This window comes from Nuphar pumila, chromosome 2, assembly GCF_984573655.1.
Source record: "Nuphar pumila chromosome 2, dmNupPumi1.hap1.1, whole genome shotgun sequence".
Taxonomy (NCBI): Eukaryota; Viridiplantae; Streptophyta; class Magnoliopsida; order Nymphaeales; family Nymphaeaceae; genus Nuphar; species Nuphar pumila.
In genome coordinates this window covers 20,153,489-20,176,597 of record NC_143250.1, presented here as the reverse complement: position 1 = coordinate 20,176,597, position 23,109 = coordinate 20,153,489, and the positions used below count along the sequence as shown (strand labels likewise).

The window sequence follows — 23,109 nt, the reverse complement described above, 5'->3', positions numbered from 1 at the left end:
AGAATAAAATGAATGCAATGTATGAGAGACTTCGTTTTATAAAAAAAATGCAACGAATGCAATTCATGAGTACCTATATTTTATGAAAGAATGGAATGAATGCAAGTCTGCATGTATATTTTATTCAAGGTTGAGGAAGTCCACATATATTTTATTAGGAAAACCTCACGAAGTTTGCATAAAGTATAGGCAAAAAATAATCAATATTTGGGAGGATGAGGAAGTAGTTATAAAATATATGCGGACTTACTCATCCTCGCATATATTTTATGCAAACTTCCTTATCATCGCAAATATTGGTCATTTTTCATCTATATTTTATGCAAACATGGTCAGAAGGTATGATACAACTTTATTCAATTTATTCAAACTAAACATAATCGTATATATATTCATATATTCATTTCAATTACTAAAAAATAAATCTACTCATACATATATTCATTCCAGTCATTAAAAAATGAACTACTCATACATATATTTATTTCATTCATTAAAAAATAAACATTGTACAAACATTCACAATATATAGCTCAACATTAAAAACTTGCCAAGTATGATTTTTTGCTAATGAAGTGTCAACGATCTTCTCACCATCTAAGATTGGCCCTCAGAAATTAACCATAAATTTTCATTGGTTTGTAATACCTTCAATTTTTCTATGATTATTAAATAAATAAAGATAAATTTTCATGTCTCAATTTTAGGATTTATTTTCTGTTTGAATTAGAATTTAATGTGAATGTTAATTTGAGTTGGAATCTCAAGTTAATTTGAATCTAAATTTGATTTGAATTTCATTTCAATTAGGAGTGGATTTCATTTGAGATTTAATTCCAATTGAGTTTCAATTTAATATAAATTAAACATGAACTTACATTTAAAATTTAAATCCAATATGCATTTAATTAAATATGAATTTTGATATGGGATTTGAATTTGATTTAGAAGTTAATTTGGATTGGAATATGGATTTAATTTAAATAAAATTTGGATTTCATCTAGACTTAGATTCAATTTAGAAATTCAATTGGATATTAAAATAGGAATTTGATTGGATTTGAAAAGTCTAGTAATTAATTAAACTAAACAAGCAAGTAGGATCTCAAGGGTGGGACACTCCTTATGTGGGCCCATCCTACTTGGCTAAAATACTCTACTTTTCTAACTTCTAATTGCCTGTGATTCTACCTTAATTAAAGTAAAAAAAAATTAGTTAGTTTCCTAATTCAAGAAGAAGACAATTTAGTTAATGAATTTAGAAATTCATTAATTAATTAGTTTAGACCTCTAAGGTGAGATGCCCCTTAGATGAGCCCCTACTAAATTGTTTGGAGTTCATTATGAAATGGACTTAACATGAGAAAGAATCCAAGGAGGTGGGGTGTCCCCTCCTACCTTCCTTGTCTTAAAAGTAATTTAATTAAAAATAAATTGAGTTGGATAAGGTCAAATGAATATAAATAGTTTCCTTAATGATGTGAAAAAACAACTTGGGATGGACCTTAAAGAAAAAAAGTCTCATTTGGGATATTATGGAAACCTCACCCCTCTCATGATTTTGGAAAGTATTCACATGGGATTGGGAAACCCATGTGGAAAACCCATATAAGGGGGATCAAGTCACACCCCCTAGTTCTCGCTTAGTTTTTTTTCTCTCTCCCAAATCCTCTCTCCCTTCTCTTTTTTTTTCCTACCATATGCCCTCCTTGGAGGAGCTTGGTGCTGGTGTAGTTGTGTTCTTCCATTGGTTATGTAGACAAAAGGAGGAAGATAATCATAAAGAGAATAAGTTTCACTAGTTCTACAGTTTTGATTTTGATTTTCGGCTTTCGAGGTAGGTGCACTACAACTACGATTGTATTTATGATACTAAGAAGCATGAGCATGCTGGGATGTGATTCTTAGATACATAAATATGTATATCAGTATCAACCTAAATCCACTTAGTATTTAACATGTTTTGGAGTATAGAGGTTTTTGATAAATCGAAATTCATTTTCAGAAAACCATTTTTTGAGAGAAAAACACATTTTATGTGTGGTTACGAATATAGATCCATGATGTGAGTTATATTTCTATATTTTAGCATGCCACACATGTTTATGCAGTGATTGAATTAGGTTTTGATAGAATAAAAATCTCGTTAGAGGTTTTCATAAATCTGAAATAGTTTTCGAGAATTAGTTTTGAGGAATACATAGTTTTTCATATAGAAATGTTGGATTTAATAGTTGATTCAAGGTATAAATAAGATCTTTGTGTTTACAACATATTTGGATGTGTACATGCATGTGTACAGTGTGTTTATATTGAATCAAAATCATGAAATGCATGATTATGGTATTTTTTTATAAAGAACATAAAATTATTTATGTATTTCTTGAAAATACATCATGTCTTGTTATTTATATTCTAACCAGTTAAAAATTATGATTCTCTAAAACTATGAACCCAAAAATTTTCAAATTTTAGAGGTATATTTTGGACATGTAGAATAATTTTTAAAAAAAAATAGGTTCATTTGAGTTTTGATTGGGAGATACTATCTCTGCAAGTTAGCATAGAATTTTTGTTCTGATAAACATTTTGTGAGGGTTGAACATCTTTGATGATTTTACTGCTCCCAAACTGTTTGAGGATATGAACAATATTTTTATGTATGTTAGTTTATATATTTAAGAACACACAATAAAAATCTTGTGCATTGATTAATTATCATTTAAGAATTAAAAATCATGAAAGTTTATTCTAAGACTTGAATTTTTTGAAACACAGTCTATTTAAGAACAAAAACAAATTATAGTGCATAAATTTTAATTCCCTGCTGGTATGGAGTTTAGACTTGATTTTTTTGGATCTTATGTCAAACACATCAAGATAAATAAAGTAAAATTTATAGATTTCTTTTATTCTATAAATTTATTGACTTATGTTTCTTCGGTAATGTTGAACATAATAAGTTTGTTTCTTCGATAATGTTGAACTAAACAAGTTTGTTTCTTCGATAATGCTGAACTAAACAAGTCTGTTTTGTAAATAAAAAACATATTTTAGTAAAAAAATTATTATTTCCTAATCCAAAATGAGTTTGGACCTAGGTTTTCATTTATAGACAACAAACGCATATGTGCAACTGCAGTAAAAATCCTAGTTTTAAATTTATTGTATACTGGTTATGACAGAATTTATATTTATTGATAAATTTTGTCCATGTAGTTACAAATTTGAAACTCTTGTTTATTAGTGTATAGTTTATGAGCCTAGTAGGGCTAAAAGGTCGTGCCTTTAATTTTGAACATGTGTTAATTCATATGATGTAAATTTTCTGTATAATATTAAAATGAATTGCATGTTTTATTAATATGTTTGTATGATGACATGATATGCAACCCGATGATGTGACATGCAATGTGAGGTTATGACATGCAATGTGATGTCATGATATACATCTTAATGAGATACGTTGTGGTTATATGCTATGAGACATGAAATGCATGTTTACATATGTGAGTGCTCATGAATAAACTTATGGTTCAAGAAACCAATTTAGTACTATAAGAGCATAAATTTGTTATATTGCATATGTTTATGTATGATGTGTTGTAAGACATGGAAAGACATCCATGAACATATTGATGAATGAGTTTGTGGTTCAAGGAACCAATAATGTGTCATGTGTGCACAAATGTATCCATGTGATATCATTATGTTGTACGACATGAAAAGCATGCATGTACACAAGATTACTAAATTATGAACATGAGGTTGTTGAGAACCCATAAGATGTTGAGAGTTCACCAATTTATGAATAAGCTACATTGACCTATGGTCTTAATAAAGACAACCTTGTTTAATAGATATTGGGTATACTTCAGAAAGGGTGTACGTTGTCGGATATCCCAGACCCGAGTATAGCATGAAAGAGGTGTATGTTACAAGTGATTTTTAGGACCTGAGTATACCTTGAAAATGGTGTATGTTACCAGTGTTCCTTAGTATACCTTGGAGAGGGCAGGTGGTTGTTGAACCTTATTGTATTTTTTGTAGATTAATGATGTCTTACTTGGTCCCTAGTCCTGGGAGTTAGGGGGTCGAGACTACCGTGTGACCTGGGTGATATGTTTCAAAACTCTACATTGTTATAGGATCGATCATGTTTGATGTCATTGAGGGAGCTTCTCTCAATTACAAACATCTCATAGTGGGTTCTGATTTAGTCAGTTACTCGAGAAATCTAAAACACATAGCATAATAAACACCTGAGTGGTCTTATCTATGTTGTGGTATACCCTTCACATACCCGATATGATTGGTAAGTAAGAGAAATAATGCATTAGTTGAATAGGTTCACTTTTCAATTACGTAATTGTTATATTTGTGTGGAAGGCATCTGGGATATTTTAAGAATAATTATGGATTGTTTAAACTTGTATTTAATTTGATTATGTTTTCCCAACAATTCAATTCAAATCAATTAAGTCTATGAACTTTATTACAAAATTGCTATTCAATATCCAATTCCTAAGTTGGATCTGAATCATGAGTTGGAGCTAGACCCAAATCCAATACGAGAATTGGATCTGAATCAATATTGAGTTATCATATCTGTAACCTGCTCAAAATTTTTAACCAAAAGCAAATAATTGTTTTTCGCTGTGTATTCTTTAAAAAAAATCTCGTATTTTTGGGTTATAAATTTTGAGGCATTAAAGGTTGGAGACCACAAAAAACTCTAGTTTATGTGAAATCCTATCTTTGCTTTTACATTGCTCCTACGGAAATTCACAAATTCAAAAAAGAATTTTGCATCACCTTATGCAAAACTATGTGATTTATGTTAACCTTTCAGAAATTTTGCAAACATTTCAAGAATTTTGAAGCCATCAATGCGAAACTCTTGACAAAATTCACACTCTAATCACCTATATATAGGAAAATTCACATACTAAAATGAAATATGGCATTGCTTAAAGTTGACAACATGCGAAAGTATGTGAATTTCATAAACTTTTCTTGAATTATACATCAAAAGTAAAGTTTTGCAACAATCAACGTAAAACTCTTGACTAAATTTGCACTCTAATCGCCTATATATACATGTAAATTCGTACGCTAAAATAGAACTTTGCATATAAAAGTTCATGAATTTTGCAAAACATGATTTCTGCATCGATAGACAGACTTTTGCAACCACCAATGCAAAACTCTTGATGAAATTCACAAAAAATTTTTGCAATAAGTGTCACGATTTTCATACTATTTGTGCAAAATAGGTTATTTATGTAGAAATGTCATGAAAAATCCATTTTTAGTGAGATTTAACGAAATCAGAAGAGTGTCGCGACGTAACACACAAAAATCGTAGAGTTCTACGAGTGCTAAGGGTAAAAAGGTTTTAAAAAAGTTAGAACCTGAAATTGGTCACCAGGCATATTTTGGCAAATTATGAGTTTTTTAAAGCACATCAAAATTATTGTATAGTACGATTATTTTTTATTAAATATATATATCTACCGATAAACTTAAGAATGCAACAAAGTTATATATATATATATATATATATATATATATAAACTCACCTTTCAACCTAACCGGATCAGAAAGTTGACAGAAAGGATGCTGCAAGGTGAATTTTACAAGAATCACCACAAATGGGAGAGGGAAAAAGGTTACAGTTATAAAGGGAAAATGGTTAGTGTTTTAATGAAAAAAACCAGAAAAAAAAACTGCAATGACTTTATATATGAATCAAAAAGCTTGTGAAAGTAAGAAGATTTGCAAAATAACATTAAGAATGATTTGTGAAGGTCGTATTGTACTTGCAGAGTAGTTCGTGAAATATAGTTGAAGGACATTCACATATTTTGAGGACATTCACAAACACGATTTGTGAATGTCTCACTATATTTGTGGACGTACATTGAGAAATATAATTAAAGGCGGTCGGCACATTTTGGGGACATTCACAAACATGATTTGTGAAGGTCTCACTATATTTGTGGACGTACATTGAGAAATATAATTAAAGGCGGTCGACACATTTTGGGGACATTCACAAACATGATTTGTGAAGGTCTCACTATATTTGTGGACGTACGTCTTTAGTATTTAGTTAAAGGAGATTAACATATTTTAGGGACATTCACACAAATTATTTGCAAATGTTATACTATATTTGAGGACGTACGTCAAGAGTATATAGATAAAGAAATTTCACATATTTTGGGTGACATTGGCAAAAAAGATTCAAGACGATCATGCTATATTTGTCATAGGGCAAATATGTCAAAAAAATATGAGAAACAAAGATTTTGGATATGAGGAAAATTTTGACAAATTAATTGGCATTTCAAGAAATGTCCCATTTTTTAAAAGAACAGTAGGGTTATTTTACAAAATTATATTCTATCAAGAAAACATAATCTCGATATCATTTCTTGGTAAATTGACTATGTCAAACATGTCTGCAGAGTTAGAATTGGAAAAAAGCACCCAAAAACCCAATTAAGCCTATTTTTGCATGTTTTCATCTCCCCCCGCCATATATATATATATATATATATATATATATATATATATATATATATATATATATATATATATATATATATATATATACACATGAAAACTGAACATATTAGGCCCAATTTCTTGTTTTGCTTTATAGGTTTTAAGTGTTTTATGAAATATCTGAACTGTTAGATGCGGTTAGCATCATCGATTCAGTGGGAATCGACTCTTGGATTATGTTTTTTTGATGAAAAAACATGTACCTTCATAGCTATTGATTTTGGATCACGAAAAAACCTCTATACAGTTTAGATTCTGGCAATCCAAAAGTTGGTTCTACTAAACAAAACCTATAGATCACATCTACGGTGTTAGACATAAGAAAAAAATACTTAAAACAGCAGTTTTTGAAAGGGTCTAACGAGACCTAAGAAAAAGAGGGCCTAAGGTATGCATTACTCACACACACACACACACATATATATATATATATATATATATATATATATATATAGAGAGAGAGAGAGAGAGAGAGAGAGAGGGAGAGAGAGAGAGATGGGTCATTGATAAACCCATTTGGTGCTAAATCGAAGCTAAAATGAGATGCGGTAAGTGCATAAAAAAAAAGTGATGCACTCAAAGCACCACTAAAAGGTCCCGAGACCTTTACTGGCGCGTTGATACTGAAAGCACGGTGAGATACTCTATCCAGATTTAGATGGTGGTTCTGTCTGCAGTAGTTGAAAAGACATTTGGAGATTGTTTTCCATACCACCATACAAAAATCTAACCCACTTGAAAACAAGATAATCCATGGCTTATGCCTGCAAGAAAGAGGTTTCGGTTGTTTGTGAAGTGGATGTTCTAAAATTTGAGTGCCCATTGGACATTAGAAGCATGCTAGAAATTTGGCTTCAAAGGTGGTCTCCAGTTTGCCTTTCAATGCCTCCAAGACAAGATGCATTTTTGAGGTGTAGAAGGTTTCCTTTGCATATTCAATATCAGCCGGGTTCTATTTTTCCTACCATTTGGTTCTTCTTTCTTCAAAACTTGCTGCCACTAATACCAGTATAGATGCTGTGAGGGTTGGAAGACGGAGGATGTCATATTTTAGCTGTTCTTGTAGTTTTCTCAAACTGCAGTCTTGTGTTACTCTTGTTTCTGATTCATATTTGATTCTTTGTCATCTGTTAAGATCAATTAGTCAGGTAAGTGATTCTATTAATTGAAAAACTCATCCTCCAGATTGGGTTTCTCTCGTGGAATTTTAGATTATTGATTAATTATTGATTAATTAAGCATTTTTACAGAAGGGGCCTTTAATCTCCCTCCTGGATACAGAAAAGATGAAAAGAAACATGGAATTTAGTTTTTGACCCTTTTCTGCACAAAAGAACCCCACGTATAACCCCCCCCACGAGATAAGGCCTCGGCCATCCTCTCTCTCTCTCACCATGTTTTCTCTCCACCCCCCACAGCCTTTCTCTCTCCTCCCCACAAAACCATTATCTTCCTCCTCCCGATCTCGCCTTCTGCCTTCCTCCCTCCGCCACCACCGCAACCGCCTCCACCACCACCACCATACAAATCGCATCATCCTCCGCCCCTCGGCCACCTCTTCTTCATCCTCCTCCTCCTCCTCCCCCTTCCCCACTAACGAGCTGTACCAACCTCTCTACTACCCTCCCGCTGCTCCCCTTCCCTCCCAATTCGCCTCCCTCGAGTCCACCGAAGACCGCCTCCGCACGCTCCGCGACCGCCTCGGCCTCTGGTTCGACTACGCCCCGCTCATCACCGCCGTCGCCCGCGACGGCCTCTCCTCTTCCTCTATCGAGGAGTCCACTGGCATCACCGGCGTCGAGCAGAACCGCCTGGTGGTCGCCTCCCAGGTGCGCCTCGCCCTCCTCTCCTCCGGCCTCCCGGCTGACGCCGTCGCCTCCTTCGATTCCGCCATCGGCGGCCCCGACATCCTCTACGAGCTCCGCCTCCTCTCCAACCGCCAGAGGATCGACGCCGCCCGCTATGTCATCGACGGCAACCTCGACGCCAGGGCCGCCCGCGAGCTCGCTCGCGCCATCAAGGACTTCCCCCGCCGCCGATCCGACCGCGGATGGGACGCCTTCTCCCCGTCCTCCACCGGCGATTGCCTCGCCTTCATGTACCTCCGGCAGAGCAGAGAGAACAAGGGGAGCCCCGCCGCCATGAATGCGCTGGAGCTCGCCGCAGAGGCCGCGGAGACCACCAAAGCGAAGGAGAGGATCAGGGAGGAGATGAAGGGAGACGCCGCCGGCGAAGGGGAGGCGGAGGAGGAGCAGGAGCAGGTCCGGGTGCCAGTGGTGAGATTGAAGGTCGGCGAGGCCGCAGAAGCGACGTCGGTGGTGGTGCTGCCGGTCTGCAAGGCCGCGCGGGAGGAGGTGGCGGCGGCGCCGAAGTGCGGAGCGGAGAAATTTTTCGGCATCGTTACGGCATCGACGGGGTGGCGGAGATGGGTTGTGCTGCCGGGGTGGGAGCAGGTGGCGGCGGCCGCGGCTGGGGATGGTGGGTTGGTGGTGGTGGAGTTCAAGGATGGGAGGGTGCTGCCGTGGAAGGCGAAGAGGGTGATCAAAGAGGAAGGGATCTTGGTGGTGGCGGACAGGAGGAAGAAGGGGGTGGAGGAGGGCGGAACTCTGTATCTGGTGGAGGGAGAGGGCGGCGAATTGGTGGTGGAGAGGGGTTCCAGGTTGGTGGAGAAGGGGGTGGTAAGTGCTCTGGGGAGTGTGGTCTTGGTGGTTAGGCCACCCAAGTTGGGGACGGAGGATATGTATTTGGAGGATGATTGGGATTGAGATTTTAGTCTCAATTTTGGTAGCATGGAATTGCCTCATCTTGTTGCAGATTCAATTTGAAGTTTTATCCCCAGAACATCTTTAGTTTTTTTCTGATATGGCAGAACATCTTTAGTTATTGGGGATTCCTCTTTTGAGAGTTCAAATTGAAGTCTCTATATGTGGCATCCATGATAGCTTGTCAAATGAATGTAATCAATGAGAGATTACAATTTTGGCCTAGCATTGTTATTGTTGTTTTCAAAATAATAGATTGTTGTCAACACTCTCTCTCTCTCTGTTCAAGAATCAAGTTTACAAGTTCCGTGGGCCAAACATGCCAAGCAGGTTGCTGAGAAGTGATACGTTGTAGCATTGGCACTCCCAAATTCACAGCCATTAGACAAACCCTTATGTAGGGCTGGTTAAGGAGCCAAGCCAACTGAACAGAGAGGGTGTTCAAGCTTGGCTCATTTTTTGTGTCGAGCCAAGTCCAGCTTGGGCTGATGAATAATTCAAGCTAAATGAGCAGAGCATGAGCAAGCTCATTTACCAAAAGAAAATATTTTTTAAAAGTTGAAAGCAATAGAATTTGGACCATAAATCCCCACTAAATCGATCTCATTTACAAAATAAAAAATAGCTTCAAACTTGTAAGCAGTAGGATTTAAACTATAGTTACCTAAAGCTTCTTACAGGAAAGCTTGTTGAACTGAGAAACTCTTAGCTTCCTCAAAAGGAAGAGAAGCTTTGGAAAACCTGCTTCTAAAATATGAAAAACTTGATTCCCTTTAGTGGAAAGACTGCTTCCTCCTTGTTTCTTAAATTGATTGCCTCTCTTAACATCTTTCTCTCTTTTCGTCACTTTTCCCTCATTTCTCCCACACTTTCTATCTTGTTTATATTAAAAAAAAATTTATTTTTTTAATAACAAAATTGTATGTTAGTTTTATATCATTTCTGCTTGTGCTTCATATTGTTTTTTATATGTTTCCTTTTTATTTTTCATGCACTTGCATAATCACTTCATTATAGTGTATCACACTTCCTGCTTGGTACTACTTTTTAACATTCACTTCCCCGCTCTCGCTACTCATATCCATTTCATTTCTTTTAAGGCAAGCAGGAGTTAGGCAGACCCCACCAGTTATACAAAGTACCAATGGGTATTGAACTTGCAATGTCCCAAGACAAGATGCCGTGCACTAACAGCTCATACCAAAGAACCGGAGCCCCTGTTGGTAACTATGATTTAAAATCTAAGCTTATTGCTTGCAGGACAAACACTCCAGCTGTCTTCAATTTATAATATAAAATGTATGTAAAATGTATTTATTATTAATAAATGAAACTTAAATAGGGACGAGCATTGGTTGTTCATGCTCAAACTTGTCAAGCCTATTTCATGACTTCAAACAAGCTTTTTACGAGCCGAACATCAACCGAGCCACAAGCGGCTCATTTCATTTCCCCTGTGTCTGCTGGGTCCAAATCCCATGATGCATGGTGCAGTCAAGTGGTAACATGGAATGACATGTAATTGCCCCCTTGCATAGGATCGAAGACGATGGTATACTAAATCTCCTTGAAACACTGAATCAGATACTGGCAGCTAACTGGGGCATAGAGATAAGGAAGTTGGCCAAGCCGATTAGGACTTGGGAGGTTAAGATCATGGCTTGGTTACTTCAAAGTACACATTAAAGGTTTTTGTGACAATGCCCTTAAAACATGAAATAAAGTGGAAAACTGATGATTCTTTACCTGTATAACAAGGGTACTGTTCAAATAGATTATACCTGCATATTCAGGGTACCTTTTTTCTTAGTGATACCCATCATCGAGCGTTACAGAAGCCAGGCACAAACATTTCTGCCCTTGAAAAACTGGAGAGTTTCAGATTTTTCACATAATTTCAACTTCTGTTGCTTGCTTCACAAGTAGTAGGACACCAGAAAAACATCGAATGATAGCTGTGAGAATGTGTAAATATCACCACAATATTCCATCAGTGCTTGATGCTTTTACTCTCTATAACAGGACCTTGGGTTAAGACGGCAAATTGCATAACTCCAATTAACAAATAGGGCATTAAGATGAATGATTTTAGTCCCCATTTTTTATGGATTTGAAAGCGCAGGATTCTAGTCCAAGAAAATTTGTTTATCTCAACTGTCAGCTGTTTGATTGTTGGAAAGCCGGTTGCATAGCTTCGAATGGATGAGCCTGTACCTCATGCATACGTCAAGACCAATGCAAGATAGAATGCACATACATACATAGAGGCTTTCTTGATGTGTTGTAGCAACTCACTCCATGGAAGTTAAGTTGCAGTTTTTACAACTGCTTGCATCTGTTGGTCCACAGCTAGACCCTTTTGTAACACTATCTTGGCATACTTGAGTTCTAAAATTAATCGTAAATATGGTAAAGGCGTATCAACTAGCATTATATATTAGTGGGTAAAGAATAGTGTCATATTATCGAATAACTCTCCATAAGTAGTGTCTTGTAATCTGCCATAGCTGCATAAAAACCTAACTGATGCGTATCCAAGAGAAGTCACATACCATCACCCAAGAGGATTTTCTTTCCTTTTTCTTATTTGAAAACAGAGTAAAAATCACCCAAGAGAAGTTGTCTAATATTTTTACGATAGTCAAGTCGCATAACATCATTTCCATTAAGAGAAAGGTTCTAAACTGTCCTGGATGTGAGAAGAAACTGGGTTACACCATTTCCCTTTAAAACAAAAGACCCCAGATTTAACAATGATAAAACTTTTTCAGCAGTGGAGAAATTCACACTGTTTCAAAGAAATGCTGCTCTGTGACTCCCAAAATAATAGAAAGTAGAAACTAATAATTAAAAGCACCTTTCACCCCCTCCAGGCTCTCTCCCAGTGACAGTCTGCAAAAAAAGGCAAGAGACATCAACTTAATATCACACATCATGTAAAGATCGACATGGATTCTTAATGAACAAGATGTATGCACTTACATCATGATTATCAGATTCAAGCAACCAACCCAGCATACATGATTAGAATCTAGCTACCTAGATGATCAATGAGGATAACACACAAGCATAAACAAAATTACATGCATATTAATCTGCAATATTTTCAATGATGCAGCACAAAGTTAAATTTTAGCCTCATAAACATACACATGCATGCATGGCATAATCACCAACATTGGTCTTGGCAATATCTCAGTGAGATATTGCTAGGAAAATCGTGGCAGAAAGAGAAAGTTTTGGAAAAACAAAAATATCATGAAAAGACTTTTTATTCATGTCCTTAGACAATATTAAAAGAAAAACCTAAGCCCATCAATTAAACAAAAAAAGGAATCAATAGAAAATCGTTCTTTAAATTGGAATAGTAGAAAAATGAAACAGTACAACATTTTCCTGATTGTGATACTTCTAGAATATATATAATATGAAAGAAAAACAATATTTGTATACAAACACAAAAATAAGAAATATTTGTGTTGGATACATTTATTTACCTGAGACGGTGGCAAATTTCTCAGGTAAGTTGAGACAGTTCAATACCAAAGCCTCACCTTCTTTGGTTCATGCAAACTTGAGACTTCGACGCTCAGGATTCGAAATCCTAGAGAAAGGTAGGCGGCCTGATTCACTGAGAAAGTGAGTCACAAGTCTGACTTTGAGGCTCACTTTCTTACGACTCTCAGCTAGGGATGCAGATGAGTGAGAGTTTTGACCTGGTTTCGATCTAGATCCAACCCATATCATCGAATCCAGATACTATATATATATATATATATATATATATATATATATATATATAGGTCACTTTCGGCATAAATATGCTCACATCTAGTAAGATCCAGATCCAGGTTCAGGGTATATAAAGGTGCTTGAAACTGGGTGTAACCCGATCCATTTTAATATTCCATATGAAATCAAAGTATTCGGCAGTTTGAGCATATCAAATTATAGAGCAACAGAATACATCTGGATATAGAATTCTAGTATCACATCTGAGTCAGCTCTGGACTCAAAACCAGACCTACTTTGAAATTCCAATCCAATGTTTGGTCAAGCTTGACCCAACCCACATCTGACCTGTTGTGTCCCCCTACTCAGCATATATATTACACATACAAACACATAAAAGAAGAAGGCTGGAGCTTATGGGACAATTGCTTCTTGGTGAGCTCCATTCTTATATATATATATATACACACACACTAATGACTTGGCAAACTTTAATTCTTTTACTTTTTTGTTGTTTTCTGTGGAACTGACCCCATGGATGTGATTTACATCCTCTTTTTAGTAGGAACACGCCTTTGAATCGCCGAAATCTGACCTGTGTACAGGTTTTTATAGCGATGAAAAAATCAACAGCTATAAAAACACTGATTTTTTCCGACTCAAAAAGTATGTTTTTTCATTGAAAAAACATGGCCAAGGGTTCCCACTAAATCGACCATGCTGAACACATCTATAGGGTTAGATTGAGTCAAAACAACTTGGATCATGAGATTCCAACGAGATTGTAGGCACAATCGAATGTGTGTGTATATATATATATATATATATATATATATATTGCAGTGTGTCATAGTATCGCTAGCCCATGCGATACGATAGACCCCCTTGAAACAAAAAATGCAATGTATCGAACTGTATTGCACTGTATCGTACGATACATGCCGTATCGTAAGATACAACTATTTTTTAACATTTTTTTAAAATTTTGCAGGTAATTTTGTTTTGGATCGTTTTTCACTTTTAGTGACAACTTTTTACATAAATAAGGCTTTAGTAGAGTCCTATTCACTTATTCCATAAGCTATGGGAAAAAAAGTAGAAATTTCTTCTTAATTTATTGAGATTAGTGAAGACAAGAAAGAAGAGAAGTATTATTATGGAAGAGCACACGTTCTTCAACTTTTGTGCTTATTAAGGAAGCGGATCCAGAGATTAAGGAAATGGATCTGCAGTTTCAAAAGATTGTATTAAGACAGGATAAGAGTCAATCTAAGGTGGTGTTTAATGGAAGGATCGACCTGCAGAAGGATAAGAATTATTTCCTCAAACCCACTTTTCCGAAATCATAAGATTATGTATTGCAAGTTGCCAAATTTATTTTCCGGTAAATCTTCTCAAGCTTATACACTGGGCAGCTTTCCTATTGCTGAATGAGATAGAAATAGCAGTGTTGTGAGTTCTTTGTGGATGTAGGCTGCAAATCTGAACCACTTAAATTCTTTGCCTCGTTTTGTGTCTGGTGCGAGTGAGTGTACTCTAGCTTGATACCTTCACATGGTATCAGAGCATACTCTCTTATTCAGCCTTCCTCTCTCAAGTTCTGATCTCTTGGGACTCTTGAATCTTGGTGCTTCATCGTCCTGTCATTCTAGGCCTGTTATCGCAAGTTGTGCTCATCATAGAGATAGAGAAAGATGCCACCCCACTCAAGGAGGAAGCCCTCTAATCTCTACACCAGGTGTGATTTCTGTTCCTCTCAACTTACCTGCACCAACCAATCCACAATATTTCTTAACTATCAAGTTGTCTAAAGATAACTTTTTATTATGGGAATCACAAATGATTCCCTAGCTTAGAAGTTATGATCTAATCGGCTCCATTGATGGAACCCATCCATGTCCAAATGAGTTTTATCCTCTGCAGCTGACAAAGAACCTGAGATTAACCCAGCCTATGTGCAATGGGTTCGTCAAGATCAATTACTTCTTAGCTGGCTCTTGTCTTCTTTAATGGAGACTGTTCAAACTCAAGTGGTGGGTCTGACCCAAGGTTGTCAAACTAGGAAGCGGAAGCGGAAGCAGAAGCGGAAGCGGGAAATGAAAGCGAGAAGCAAGACATTTTAAAATTTATAGGAAGCGCCAGAAGTATCAATTTGAAAGCGAAATAGGAATAAAAAATGAAGAAATATGGTAACTGAATAGGAATCGAACAAGAAGCAAATAAAAACTAAAATAAAATTGATTATTCTTATATTTCATGATTTATCAGTAAAAGAATTAAATTTTTGTTAAAATCTAACAATGATGGTTATCAATTTAGAGAAAGTACATGAGAAGTTAGTGGAAGTGTGAGAGAAAATACATGAAAAAGATGAAAAGAAACATGAGAAAAGCATATAAGAAGCATAGACCATGCGTATGGGAAGCATAGAAGAAGCGTGGTGAATCAAGATTCCCATGAAGTTTCGGAAGCGAGGAGAATCGCGCTTTCGAAGCGAGTTTCCTGGAAGCACACTTCCCACCTACCTAAGAAGCTTTTGGTAACTCTGGCATGACCACATCCCAATAAGTATGGATGATTCTCAAGAAGTCGTATGCCGCTTGATCTCAAGCAAGGATCCAACAACTTCATGCCCAATTTCTAGAGACGAAGACACTTTTTTATAAAGCCAAATTGTTGGCTCACCAGTTAGCCATGGTAGGTAAACCAGTATCTGAAGAGTATCTGGCTATGTAGATCCTTGCTGGTCTCCCATCTGAATATGGCGCCCTGTGGACATCCCTTAGTACTCGTGAGAAACCAGTCACATTAGCATGTTGCTGACTCATGAAACCCAAGTCAGTGAACCTGAAAATGTCGACCAACCCAATCCTGCCGCAAACTTCTCTCAGTGACAATCTCGTGATCATGGTCAGTATCATAATAACCATGGTGGTTCAGGTGGCCGATCCCAAAACTATAATAGGGGCAGATAAAATTATAACAGAGGGGGTCGGTCCAATAAACACCAGCATCACCCTAGTTCTAATGTGGTGTGTCAGGCATGCGGCATACCTGGGTATGCAACCTTGCAATGCAGAAATTTTGAATTTCACATGGTAAACTCCTCAAGTAATACTGCCTCGTCCAGTCAAGCTGAATCTGATCCATATCCACAAGCAGAATCGGCCTGACAATGATGTGTAGTACCCTGATTCAGGGGCAACCTATGTCACAGGGACTCGGCCAACTAGGTGCCGCACCTGCGTCGATGCGACGCAGGTGCACGTGCGGCACCCGGTGCGGTCAACCTATCAATGCACCCAGGGTCATTTATGTCCAATTTTTGGACTTTATATATATATATATATATATATATATATATATATATATATATATATATATATATATATATATATTTTTTTTTTTTGCTGCACCCCCGCACCCAAGTTTTTTGAAAGTACTGCACCCCCGCACCCGCATCCATGTGACATAGGGGCAACACATCACATCACTGCAGACTTAAACAATCTGTTGATCCACAATGAATAAAAAGAACCTGATGGCGCCAAAATCATAAGGATACAGGTTTGCCAATCCAACACGGTTTGTTTATTTATAATGGCTGAATATGAATGATATCCTTCATGTTCTATCCATTACTTAAAACCTTTTGTCAGTACAAATATTTGCTAAAGATAATAAGGTCGTTTTTTAATTTACTGACAAGTTTTGTTATGTCAAGGATTGACAAACTGGGAAGGAACTCCTTCGAGGAAGGAGTAAGAATGGCTTCTATCAACTAGAGCTTGGAAAAATAAACAAGGAGGTGCAGTTGAGAGTCTTTGGTTGTAAGTGCTATGTGCTTACTCATAAAAATAATAAACTATCTTCAAAAGCTATTGAGTTTGTTTTCTTGGGGTACGAGGAAAATAAAAAAAGGTATTATTGTTTTGACTCAAACAACAACAAACTCTATATTTCTAAAAATGTTACTTTTCTAGAAGATGAAAATGAATTTCATTACAAAGAAACTAAAGAAGAAGTTGACTATACATTTCAATTTGATCTCTTACCAAGATATAATGAGTTTAACTCTATTGATGTTCTTGATTCTTGTTTGAATGATGTTTCTAGTAATGAACATCCGGTTATTGATGGTGTGTGTCATTAAAATGAAAGTTTAATTGAAGATGCATCTAATAATATGCATGTTTATACTCGGCATGAACAAGGTGATCATCCATGTGCCCTGGACAAGTTCTCTCAAAACATACCCTTAGAGGAAACACAAATTAGGAGATCTAATCAAATATCTAATGCTCTTAATAGATTTATATCCTATGATTCTTTTTTTCCCAACTTTAGCGCATGTTTAATAACTCTTCACTCCTATTATTAACCATCTCATTATAATGATGACAAACAATACTGTAAAGCCTTGAAAAAAAAATGTGTTTCCTCTAAGGGTATGTTTTGAGAGAACTTGTCCAGGGCACGTGCCCTGCACGTGTCAGACACGTGCCCTGCACGTGTCGAGGCTTGGTTCGCCGTGTCGGGCCCGGGTCTGAATCTGACCCGGACCCGAGCCTGACCTAGACTCGGGTTCTCGAAGCCTCGAGAACCTGTGTCTTTTAAAAGACGCAGGCACCTCGGGCGAGGGGCAAAAGCCCTCGCCCCTTCTCTCTCCTCTGCTCCGTCTCTCTCACGCTGTCGGCGACCAACTCCGTCCGGCCGCCTCCTCTCTGAGTCCGACATACCCCCGACGACCCAAGAACCCCCTCTCCGTCCCTTGTGTCGCAGGACGCCGATGATCAAAGCCGATGGCGGCCTCCGAGCTCCGACGACCCACTGTCTCCTCTCGTTTCCCCTGCAACATCACCGACGACCTTTCGTCCTGTCGCAGGCTGCGCCAGAGACCTCGACTCTGGAGTCTCCTCGTCGCCTTTGCCAACTCGCCGTCGTCGGCGAGCACTGTCGACAGGCAACAATGCCACCACCGCCTCCCCTCTTCTTTCTCTGGCTCCTTCCGTTTCCCTCGGTTGATGACTTGCTGCTGCCGCCTCCGGCCACCTGACATCAGCCGCCGCCGACGATAGCACTATTGCTTCCTCCCCTTCCTCTGCAGCCACCAGCGACCTTCACCCGTGATGATCCTTGCCAGACACCTCTGCTCTTCCTCTCTCCTCTCGCGTTGGTAGCCTCGACCGACGTCCGTTGTTGCTTTCCTCTGTGCTCGCGTCCGGCATCGCTCACTGGCGACATCCCCCGTTGTCGTGGTCTTCCGAGGTAAAACCCTCCCCTCTTCTTCTTCTCCTTTGTGAAGGGTTGATCGACAGGAGGGCTGAGCCCCCTGTCGTCGCCTCTTGTCGGCAGGGGGTTAACCCCCCTGCCTTCCTTTTGGAGTCGGTCGACAGGGGGGCTGAGCCACCTGTCGTCGCCTCTTGTCAGCAGGGGGTTAACCCCCTGCCTTCCTTTTGGAGTTGGTCGACAGAGGGGTTGAGCCCCCTGTCGTCACCTCTTGTCGGCAAGGGGTTAACCCTCCTCCCTTCCTTTTGGAGTCGGTCGACACGGGGGATGAGCCTCCTGTCGTCGCCTCAAGGCGGTAAGGGGCGAAGCTCCCCCTATCCTCTGTTGTTCCTCAGCAGGGGCCGAAGACCCCTGCTCTCCTGTTGCTTCCTGGCAAGGGGTCGCACCTCCCCTGCATCTTGTTTGTTTCCCGGTAGGGGGCTTCGCCCCCTACCTTGATCTTTCTGCCGGCAGAGGCAGAGCCCCTGCTTGTCTCTTTCCCAGCAGGGGGCTGCGCCCCTGTCCTGGTTTGTGTTCTGACAGGGGCTGTCACCCCCTGTCCTATTGTGGCAGGTTCGGCAGGGAGCCTCCGCTCCCTCCCCTGCCTTTCTCTGTTTGGGCAGGCAGGAAACCCCCTGCTCCCTGCCTCTGTTGCTTTTTGCCAAGCAGGGCTGAGGCCCCTGCCTCTGGCGCCCTTGTCAGCAGGATGCAAAGTTCCTGTCTCTACCTCTTGCAGGCAGGAGGCCTTGCTGCCTCTGTTGCCTTTCTGTAGGGAGCTGAGTTCCCTGCCTACCCTTGTGATTCGGTACTACTGCAGGTGTTACCGGACCCGCTTTTGGCTTTCGGCTTGCGTACTAACGTTCTAAGCATCGCAGGTTGAACGGTGGATCTTGCTCGCCCTCTGTGGCTCGAGCTCGTGCTTGCTTACGCCGCAGGCGTACGAGGACCCACAACCCCTCAAGGTAGGGGATTTTTGCGTAAAAGGATAATGAACGAATAAATGCTAAATAAGGAAAGATAACTAAAAGAGGATGATGATATATGTATACGTATAAAATATATACGTATGTCTTTTAATTCAAGGGCGCGATTTCGCGATCCTTGTCCTCTTTACTTTTTTTGCACTTTCCTTTCCTGTTGCCGCCGCGCTATATGTGCCCAGGCTTTTAATTCATGTCCTTAGATTTCATGTCTTTTAACTCAAGGACGCGGTTTCGCGATCCTTGTCCTCTCTACTTTTTCGTACTTTACTTTTCTGATGCCCCGTGCTTTGTGCCGTGGCATTTACTTGTATATATCTGCCTTTTTACTTCAGGATGCAATCCTGGTCCTCTATTACGTTCTCGCACTTTACTTTCTGCATTTACTTTCGTTGCCCTGTGCTTTATGCACCATGGCCTTACTACTTACTACCTTACTTTCCTATAGTAGTTGTGCTTTCTTTTGCACTTACTTTTTACATGTGTTGTTCGTCCTTACTTTGTTGTCGCACTTCGTGCATATGTTTTGCTCATGCATATATTCTTATCTCTGTTGTATGCTCCTTTACTTGCTTACGCTTATCATTTAATCGAGGTACAACTCCATGCCTCGCGAGTCATCTCTTGCACTTACTTAGTCAGGATAGGATCCCATACCCCGTGGGTTGCTTACGTAGTTGTCTGCTTGTGTGTTTCGATGGTCGAGGTATGATTTCATACCTCGTGTGTGCCTTGTGCGTTTTACGCTTGAGGTGCAGCTTTGCACATCGAGTCTTGCTCCTCGTTTTGCCACGACACTACCATGTGCACGGGTTTGCCTCTTGTCAGCTTGCACTCTCTGAGTGCAGCTTCGAGTGTACAGTGTATATCGTTTCACTTATTTGTTTTAAAAGTCACGATGCACACTTATGCACTTCGGTTCTCCAAAAATGATGGTCTTAGATGCAAACCTATTTTCAAAGATGTATAGCTTTGTAAAGCAGATTTTCAAAAGCCTTTCATGAGATGGCGGTTGGATCTCCCAAATCGATGTATTTGGGAGAGGTGTGTTACAATTTCAGTTCGCCTATCCGATATGACTCGGATAACCCTGTTTAGGAGCCTATGCATGAGTAGGGCGAGAATCCTATCGAGGTACTTGCGCCATCGCTAGATCGACGTTACATCACCTCTGATGCGAGACCTAGTTTCTAGGTTTTCTGGTCAAACCAAGATACTTGGTGCACTTCCTTCTTTCGCGAGATTATGGTTGACGGATTGCTTCTGAGAAATCCATGCCCCTCTCATCGTGGTTGTACTTTTGAAGAGGAACGTTGCGTACTACGATGAGTAGGATAAGAGGTCTATGTTTACCTCGAACGTGTAATGGCACGTGTTTGAGATCACAAAAGAGTGATGTTTCTACCCTCACTATGAGTTGACCCCTCTCATCGTGGTTGTACTTTTGAACAGGTACGTTGCGTACTGCAGTGAGTAGGATGAGAGGTGTGTGGTTGCCTCGAACGCGCAATGGTGCGTATAATTCACATAATGATAATTATGTGCCTTCACAGGCAAGATGCCAGAGTGGGTCGAAAGACCAGAGCATGTAGAATGGGACAACGGTTAAGAAACCCCCCGGCGTGCCCGTTCGAGATGGTTCATCAAGAGAGAGGATGAATGGTATAAAACTCCGATAGACAGGTCATTAATGGCTATTACGGGCAAAGGTCCGACTTCCCCAGTCATCGGAGGTTAGGGGAAATGAGGCTACCATAATTATCCTAGGTGGTAGTCGCCTGGCACTTCTGCAGAAGTTGGATGCATCCATAGACCCAGTTTTGCCTTTGGGGACTTACTCTCTTGGCCACTGGTCGTCTCCTTAGGAGCGGACTCAGTCAGTCATTCAGGGTATAATAAAATACATAGCATAATGGACCCCCAAATCGATCTCGGTTGTTTCTACGTTTTGCCTTGTGCGTACCCACAATGGCCAGCTCATAATGAGAACAAGATATAACTTACTCACGTGATTATGAGATATGCATGTTGTGATGTGAATTGATTGCTTGTTAGCTCGGTAGTTCGATACGCTACTCGTTGAGCTATGCACGCCTGTCGAGGCGTTACTCTAGTTGGTTAAACTGCTTATGCAGTTCTTTGCTTATTAATAACTAGCTTCTCATACTAGTTAAATGCTTATTCGTTGGCGTGCGTCTCTTATGATTGATGTGATTGCATACAGCTCGTAATCTACGAACTGGTGGCAACTAGGACTGATGTAGCCGCTTGTCTTATAAGCTGCTTACATATTGTGATATAACTGCTACCGTATGATTGCTTATCATGTGTAGCTTATAAATTGCTTATAATGCAATAGCTTGTGCCTTATGATTACCGTAGCTACTTGCAAATGGACTGAGTCATCTAATGGTAATTGTATGTATGACAAACATTGTTATGAATGCTTGTCTTATTCAGTTGCTTTGTTTTGTTAGTTCTGCTAGTCTTGCTTTTTCCTGCTTGATCTAGTGATTATCTTGCTTATTGCAGCATTTGTACCTTCTTGTCTTTTGCACCCCTACTAGTCTGTTGTGAGACTGACCCATTTCATGGGCAGGTGGTGAACAGGTCATACAACTTGCGATGGCACGATAACGTGATGCGTTCAAGGCGAAGCCCTTTCCCTAACGTTGCGCTTCTGAGGACACTTTTGGTAATTGTGGTATAAAGTTTCTTTGAAAGCATCTCTTCTGATTAAAACTCTGGATTATTAAAACTGTATTACCAAAACTTTGTTCTTCTTATCATTTCAATAAAATATATATTCAAGTTGCAAAACGGTTTGTAAAAGGAGGTTTGCGTTGTAATGCGCCCAAGGTCTAGGGACTTGCTATTTTAAACGTGATTTTCCGCTGAGCTTTTATTTCAAACTCTGATAAATAATTGATTTCAAAGTTTTCAACCTTTTTCATAAAAGGTTTCAAGTCCACGATTTTGGGGCGTTACAAATACCCTCATTGAAATGAAACAATGAAAATTGAACTTAATGCCCTTAGAAAATTGATCTTCCTCTAGGCAAAAAACCTATACGATGTAGATGCGTGTTTAAAGTCGAGACCAAAAGGGATGGATCTTTAGAAAGATATAGAGCAAGATTGGTTGTCAAAGGATATGCTCAAGAAATTAGAATATATTATGATAAAACCTTTGCTCCCGTCGCTAGAATGACTAGTGTTCGAACCTTAATTGTCATTGTCTCAATTCAACAATAACCAATTTATCAACTACATGTTAAGAATGTCTTTTTAAATGAACTTTGTGAGGAAGTTTACATGAATCCCCCTTCAGGGGTTGATATTAAGGGTAAATTTTTTAAGATAAAAAATCCCTTGTATGGTCTTAAACAAGCTCCTAAGGCTTGTAATATTTGTACTACATGTTGATGACATGATCATAAGAAATGACAAAGGAGTTATTAAAATTAAATATGTTCTAAAGAAAAAATTTGATATGTCTGACTTCGGATTTTTGAGATATTTTTTAAGAATTGAGGTTGCCTACTCACCTAGAAGATATATTCTCTCCCAGATGAAATTGGATGCTGACATATATGCTAGGTCAGGAACTTTTTATGAAAAGAAAGTGGAGACCTCAGAAGTCATAAATGCCAAATTAAGACTTGAAGAGGGTATACTACTCAAAGATCCTACTCCGCATCGCCAATTGATTGGATCTCTCACCTACCTTTCTATCACCCGACCTGATATCGCTCATACGATCCATGCAACAAGTTAGTTTCAACATGCTCCTAC

General features: G+C 39.0%; 1 protein-coding gene and 1 pseudogene across 2 annotated transcripts in view; one reads left to right on the top strand and one right to left on the bottom strand.

Annotated features, from left to right (window-relative positions):
* The first annotated feature begins 7,949 nt into the window (after window positions 1–7,949).
* LOC149844966 (rubisco accumulation factor 1.1, chloroplastic pseudogene) lies at window positions 7,950–9,601 on the top strand (annotated as a pseudogene). Its single transcript, XR_016430156.1, has one exon. The product of XR_016430156.1 is annotated as a rubisco accumulation factor 1.1, chloroplastic pseudogene (transcript).
* Window positions 9,602–11,940: 2,339 nt separating this feature from the next.
* Window positions 11,941–23,109, bottom strand: part of LOC149844965 (uncharacterized) — a 31,465-nt gene continuing 20,296 nt past the window's right edge. The window contains exon 6 of the mRNA XM_089995404.1: window positions 11,941–12,227. Within this exon, the coding sequence (XP_089851530.1) occupies window positions 12,176–12,227 (52 nt within the window). The 3' untranslated portion in view covers window positions 11,941–12,175. The remainder of the gene's footprint in view (window positions 12,228–23,109) is intronic.